The 7,332-nt window shown below is 32.3% G+C and overlaps 1 protein-coding gene across 1 annotated transcript; it reads left to right on the top strand.

Moving 5' to 3' along the window:
• The first annotated feature begins 964 nt into the window (after positions 1–964).
• On the top strand, positions 965–1,838 carry LOC114328110 (MICOS complex subunit MIC10). Its single transcript, XM_028276882.1, has 2 exons — positions 965–1,254; positions 1,500–1,838. The coding sequence occupies exons 1-2, from the start codon at positions 1,176–1,178 to the stop codon at positions 1,646–1,648; spliced, it is 228 nt and encodes a 75-aa protein (XP_028132683.1). The 5' UTR covers positions 965–1,175; the 3' UTR covers positions 1,649–1,838.
• The last annotated feature ends 5,494 nt before the right edge of the window (positions 1,839–7,332 follow it).

Here is a 7,332-nt window from a genome sequence, read left to right as displayed (position 1 = left end):
ACATATTTGTATATGGTAAAGTACGATTATGGAGACTTGGTACTAATAATATGAAAATTTATTTATGATTTACATTTTTAGGTATATTTTGAATCATATTAAAAAAGAAGCCACATCTCGATAAAATATGCTTTATCAAAAAAATACAGAGGCAAAAATTTTTAAAAACACTGTGTTTAACTAATGGAGGGTTGAAAGGAACAAAACCCTCATAAAATTTTTATGTTAACATATTAAAATAGAAGCCCCAACTCGATAAAAACTGCCTTATCGAAAAAATACCAAGAGGCAAAAAGTTTTAAAAATATTTAATTTAACTAATGGCATCAGAATAATAATTTATTCGAAACGGACACAAAAGTTTTGGGGGTGCACAAATTTCACTATAATTTTTCTTTAAGATGTTCTTGCCATAAGAATGCCACATGTCCATTTTCAACAAAAAATCTCTAATAGTTTTCGATATATTCGAAAAAATCGATTTTCATTTTGTAACTTCAAAGGGCTGTAACTTTTTTTGTGTGCATATTTGTACTAAGGTTAGTTAGGTCCATTCGAACTATTTTTGGTCTCAGAATATGTGGTTTAATTTATGACCTGTATTTTTGTTACACCCTGTATAATATGATAGAACTTATAACATGCCTACAAAGTACACACACATTCATTTTTTCTTAAGATCGTTTAATTTTTCCTTTGCACGCCAATGGATTTTCGTTAGCAGGTAAAAAACTGACTGGAAGAAATTGTCACAGAACAAATAACAATTCTGTGAAATTGTCTTAAATCTTCCTACATAAAAATTCAAATTTATTACTTACTGTACAAGTATTTACAATTATAACAAATTAAACGTATTGCTGGAGAGATATAAAAATATTGTTTTTTATGTGTTTATTTAATGTTTTTAAAATTTAGGAAATTTAAAATAAGTGGTAAATTCAGTTACTAAAAAATGCTTTGTATTAATTTTTTTTGATATTTGACAATTGTCAAAAAATCAAAATGTTTAAAAATAAAAATCATTTTTTGTAAAAGGGTCATGTTTTTCATGAAATCATTGATATAACTTATTCCATCTAATATTTAAACATTTAATATACACAGGTTTTACTACCGAAATAAAATAAGTTGACTTTTTCAAAAGAGGTTAACTTTTTTACTTTAGACCGAAAATGGCGACGCCTGTATATGTTGAAGAGGAATTGGGAAAAAAATGGGATAAATGTTTATCAGATGGAGTTCTTAAATTTGGTGAGTGTTTATCATTACACTTACTGCCTCACAGATATATATTACTTAACTAGAAATAAGTTTTTCTCTATTTTATAGATTATGTCATCACCTAACCTTTATTTATGTACTTGTATCCTATTTTGCCAATAATTTGTATATTTCTTTATAATCCCTTATTCAAGTACGTTATTAATTTGTTCAATTAATTTTCGTTTCGTTTGTGAATGGTTTTAAATACATTAAAATTTGGAATTTAATTTTAGGTGGAGGTCTGGTATTAGGCTCAGTATTTTCCTTATTATTTTTCAAGAGAAGGCGATGGCCTATCATAATGGGTGGAGGATTTGGTGTTGGAATGGCTTATTCGAACTGTGAAAAAGACCTTAATGCCACATTTGTCAGTAAAAAGTAAGATTCCAGTCTAAAAGTGAACATTCTAGAGTTATTGTCTTAAGTGACAGTGGGCTATTTATAGAAAAAATTGTGTAGTCATTTGTAAATATGAACATTAAATATTGTTACACCCATATTTTTATTTAATTCTTACTTTATTTTAATATTATTTAATATTGTTCAATGTTAATAAAGCGGGTACGTCACTATGCATTATTTTTTTCTCACTGGTCTTATTTTTTGAGTATGGTTTTGATAGTATCTTATAATCAAGAAATCAACAATACCAATACTATTTTGTATGCATAATCGCATGGTCTAACAGTACAGTGGAACCTCGATAAGTCGGATTAATCAGGACAGCGGTCGATCCGGGTTAGCCATAAAATATAATAAACATTAATAAAATATGATATCCTTAGAGATAAACTCCATTATAATTGCAAAAACATGAAATACATTATGCACAATACATGTGAATTACATACAGTTATATTCAGTATTGTTCATTCCTTGGTAAAAATTTCAATCAGTTTTGGTTGTCAATATCACGTTGTTATTGTTGAAATGTTTGTCTGATGCAAATCGGTTCGGGTTATCGGAGGCCGACGTAACGGGGTTCCACTGTATATCAAAAAGTATCATCAGTGTTTAAAGCTTCATTTACACTTTGCAAGTGTACTGGCTGAAAGTGCTTGTGGTCACTAAACTTGCAACATGTAAACAAGAGGAATGTGCACTTGTTACTTGTCAGCAAAAGCTTGCTAGAAGTTGACATACAGCAAGATATCGTAATGTTACTTCTACTTTTATTTTAGGAGAAATATGACTTCTCATCCGTGATTCAGACCTGTAAGTTTATGTTCAACTACACTAAGCATTAGAGAAAACGGGCCACCCACAAAATGGGTCATTTTTGATGTCTCCAATTTTCTAATCCAATTTAAAAGATTTTATTAATATGTTATAGCCTTATTCTTTGACAATATTGCTGTAATAATATTGTTGCTATACAGGTAAATTGTCATTGTACACCAGGTGTACCAATCAAATTGTTTTTTTTTTCTTAAAGTTCACCACACCATGTGGAAGATTCTAGCATTTATAAAATACTGAAATTAAAACCCAACTATAGCCTCAGGTTTTCTTAACATTCTGTTTTTTTATTCATTCACTTATATTGTATGATAAAAAAGTTGGATACTTTAACAACTAGCCATGTTCTTTACCAATAGTTCTTCTAAATAAGTGTAACAAACGTTAAGGGATAATTCTGCATGAAAAAATAATGACTGCTTTATAAACATGTGTCTGCAAATACTTCGTTTCCAAGATACGGGATGTTGAATTTTTTCTTACAAACTATCAAATCCTACCTCTTAAAGCTTACCAAAATTTATTTGCATATTGCAACGGTTTTAGAGCAATAAATAAATCATCAGTTTGTAAGAAAAAATTCAACATCCCGTATCTTGGAAACGAAGCATTTGCGGACATATGTTTTCATGAAGAAATACCCCTAAAGTTTGTAGCACTTATTTAGACACACCCTGTATTGATGAAGAACATGGCTAGTTGTTAAAGTACCTAACTTTTTTATTATCCAACATAAGCGAATGAATAAGAAAACCTGAGGCTATAGTTGGGTTTTAATTTCAGTATTTTATAAATGCTAGAATATTTCATAGAGTGTGGTGAACTTTGAGAAAAACACAGTTTGATTGGTACACCCGGTATATAATGACAATTTACCTGTCTAGCAACAATATTATGACAGCGATATTGGTAAATAGGGCTTTTCATTCACAGTCATTTGTTTCGAGCTCCTGTCATGTGTCACATAACATTAATATATCTACGTCATACGTTATTGGTATTGCCAATGATACAAACCAAAGACGTATGACGTAGATATATTAATATTATGTGACACATGACGGAAGCTCGAAACAAATGACAATCTATGAAAAGCCCTATAATAAGGCCATAACATATTGAAAATATCACTTAACTCGGACAACAGGTTTAGGAAATTTGAGACATCAAAAATGACCTATTTTGTGGGTGACCCATTTTCTCTAATGCAGTGTAGTTTTAACAGTTCTTGAAACTTTTGGTAAGATAATCTCATAACATTACTATAAAAATGGAGATCTTCAACTGCTATCTCCTTTGACAGCCATTCTGACCCACCCAGAGTATTTCTACGCCTCATCCAATCCCAAATCCAAACTCATTTTTCTTGCATTGTATGACTTTAATCAAAAATATCATTAAGATTCCACCAATGTATCAAGATAAACCAGCTCATCTCTCCCATGAGAGCACAAAACATTTTGGAAACTCTTACCTGAACCAAATTAATTTAAAATACTTTTCAGGTTTGTATCAGTTAATTTTTAATTTTGTTCTCAAAATAAATATCCTTTTAAGCGTTAGGGGTGCCATTTCTTTAAAAACTTTGAGAACACCTGGTTTAGCAGATTGTAGAGGAAAAAACAATGTTTTATTGCTTATCTCTGAGGAACGTTCTTAATATATTGTAGGGGATTTTTTGATGACTACGCTAGCTAAACAAACTGGCAAGTACGATTGTTGTCTTGTATATGGATAAATGCCATATTTTCTAATGTTTTATCCATCATCATCAACAGCTATTCCATCTATTATCAGATGTAGGTGTCCTCCATTCATTTTTGTTTTTTGCATCCATTTGCTTGGTGGCATCAGTCCATCTATTTTGAGGTTGGCCACTACTTCCCTTATTTACATTTTGTTTCTATTCAACAATTCGCTTCATCCCACGGTTGTCTTCCATTCTTCTTACATGTCATGCCCAGTTCCATTTTAACATGGCAATCTTATGCTGATCACTGGACTTCTCTATTCCACAGCTCTTTCAGTTATATGGTTTTTATTGTTGTTCAAAGCCCATGTTTCAGTTCCAAATGTAAGAACCGGCAATACGTACTGATCAAAAGTTTTTACCTTTGGTAAGTTTTTGAATATGGTAATCTTTCAAAAATGCTGCCTATTACACCTTCTATTTAAACCAGGCTTTGGGTTAAGCTTTAATAGTTTGATTTTTTGTTCTAAGTATATAAGACTCAACTGTCTTTTTATCCAGGGCTATATCTAGAGATTGTTAGATATTTAGTTTTTACTAGATTTATTTTTAATCCCATTTCTTTTGATTTTATGTTTAGGTCTAATAGCATTTCCTGAAGTTCTTCTGTCTTTTGTTATTAACGTAACATCATCGGCAAATATCAGCAGGTTAAGGATTTTGCTGTCTATCATCACTCCTTTATTTGTCGATTTTAGAGTTCGAAACATATCTTCTAGAGCTAAAGTAAATAGCTTGGCTGAGATAGAACCTCCTTGTCTAATCTCTCTCTGTAGTTTTATCTTTTCGGTTTTTACTTGCGATGTTGCATTGTCATATATATACTTATCTAATAATTTTAGCCAAATGCCATTTCGTAATCTACCATAGCTCTTTCAGAGTGTTTGTAATATATTTGTTTGATTTTTCGATTAAGTTCTTATTACTTTTAAGTATATGATCTATTGTGCTATAACCTTTTCTAAATCCTGCCTGTTCCTGAGGCTGATATCTATCAAGTTATCCAAGTTAAGGGTACTTCACTTACACATTTATCAAAAATATTTTACATGTCCTCCATACTTTATCATGCCTTCACCTTCAGCTTTTTTATTTCTCATAGCGCGTGCTTCTTATTTCGTTGTCTAACATCTTCAGATTCAACATTTTGTATTATTTTTCAGTGTTTTTCTTCTTTCCCTGGTAATGGCTTTACTTTTGACTCGTATGTTTGGTAGTAGTTTTCTATTAGGTGGTTATTTTTTTTATTACATATTTTAATTTACAATCTGCTTCATTGAAGCTATAAGTAAATAATTTGAATGTTAAATACATGAGGAAGAAACTGCCATGTGGCAACCTTCCTATTATAATTTTTACATTAGATCATAATATATTTAATTTATTAAATCTGTTTGCCATATTTTCTTCAGTCGTCTTGCGAATTCGGGAGGAATGTTTAGCAGTCTTGCTTCATCATTTGGATGACTTCTTCTCAGTCCATGAAGGTAGCTCTTTGTGATCCTTTGAATTTCTTCCTCTACCAGATTTGTAGCTGAGTCCTCGTGTAGGGTTTTATTGCTTGCAAACCAGGATGCGTTGAATATCATCCTCAATATTTTTGATTGAACTCTTTGTATCATCTTGATATTGGATAGGTTTGACCAACCCCAGAGTTGAACACCGTAGGTCCAAATTGGTTTTATCATAGTTTTTATACAGGAGCAGTTTGTTTTCAATACATTGAGTTTTGATTTTCGACCAATAAGCCAGCTCATTTGTCGTATTTTGATGTTGATCTGGGTTTTATTGGCTTGCATGTTCGGCTTCCATATTAATCTTTTGTCAAGGGTTAGTCCCAAATATTTGACTTGTGTGCTAAATGGTAATTGTGTATCATTTAATGTTATTGTTGGACATACATCCCTTTAGTTTGTAAATGTAACTTGGGTTGACTTCGTTTCATTTACTTTCACCTTCCATTTGTTGAGCCATGTTCCCAATTGGTCAAGGTGGTTTTGCAGTTGTGCAGACGCGATAATGGGGTCCTCATTGACGGCAATTATGGTAATGTCATCAGCGAATGTTGAGATTTGGGTTGTTTCAGTGGTTAGGATATCTGCGGTAAATAATAAGTAAAGGAGAGGACCCAGGACGCTACCCTGTGGTACGCCTGATTTAATGGGACAATATGTGGAAGTTGCTGTTATATTTTACTTGGAAGTAACGATCTTCAATGTAGGATATCATAAGGTGGTAGGGGGTTGGAAGAATACTTTTGAGTTTTTATAAGACTTTTTTGAGTTTGTATAAGAGTCCAGTATGCCATAATCTATCAAATGCCTTTTCTACATCTAAGAATGCCGCTGTGCAATATTTTTTTTCCTCAATAGCAGTAAGAATTTTTGTTATAATTCTATGAGTCTGTTGTGTTGTGGAGTGTCTCTCTCTAAAACCAAACTGGTGTGTGGGTATTTCTACATCTAGGTTAATGTCCTTCAGTCTATCGAGTAGTAGTCTTTCGAAGATCTTAGACATTGTCGGCAATAAGCCGATTGGTCGATATGATCATGTTTTATTTGGAGGTTTACCCGGTTTGTGAATAATTATTTGCGCAAATTTCCATGTGATTGGGAAATATGTCAGTCTGAGTGCACTATTGTATATTGTAGTTAGCATGACCAATGCTTTTCTCGGAAGATGTTTCAGTATTAATCCTGTTATTAGGTCAAATCCAGGTGCTTTGTGGTTATTGCATTTTTCTATTTCTAGTTTAACTTCTGATGGACTGAATGGTGTTATTGGGGGCGTCATAGGGCAAGCACTATCCAGAAAGTCTCTTATTAAGTTTCCATCGTCATTATTTTCTGCTTGGTGTTCTTTAAAAATACTAGCTAAGTATTCTGCAAATGTTGAGGCTTTTTCCTGGTCTGATCTTCCCCAAGTACCATCATCTTTCTTAATTGGCGGGTTGTGTTCTGTAGGTCTCTCTAAGTGTTTTGTTGCCTTTCATAAAGTGATCATCTTTAGACAAGGTACCAATGTAGTGTTCAAATGTGGCATTGCGTGCATCATTTAGTGCTGTTCTTAATTGTCTG

The sequence above is a fragment of the Diabrotica virgifera genome, chromosome 2, assembly GCF_917563875.1.
Source record: "Diabrotica virgifera virgifera chromosome 2, PGI_DIABVI_V3a".
Lineage (NCBI taxonomy): Eukaryota > Metazoa > Arthropoda > Insecta > Coleoptera > Chrysomelidae > Diabrotica > Diabrotica virgifera.
This window is presented reverse-complemented; position numbering and strand designations above follow the sequence as displayed.

Bases quoted from the DNA above. Each gene is read 5' to 3' on its own strand.
- LOC114328110 (XM_028276882.1), top strand. From the start codon at position 1,176: ATGGCGACGCCTGTATATGTTGAAGAGGAATTGGGAAAAAAATGGGAT. The intron at 1,255-1,499 runs GTGAGTGTTTAT...ATTTAATTTTAG, and splicing joins AGATGGAGTTCTTAAATTTG to GTGGAGGTCTGGTATTAGGC.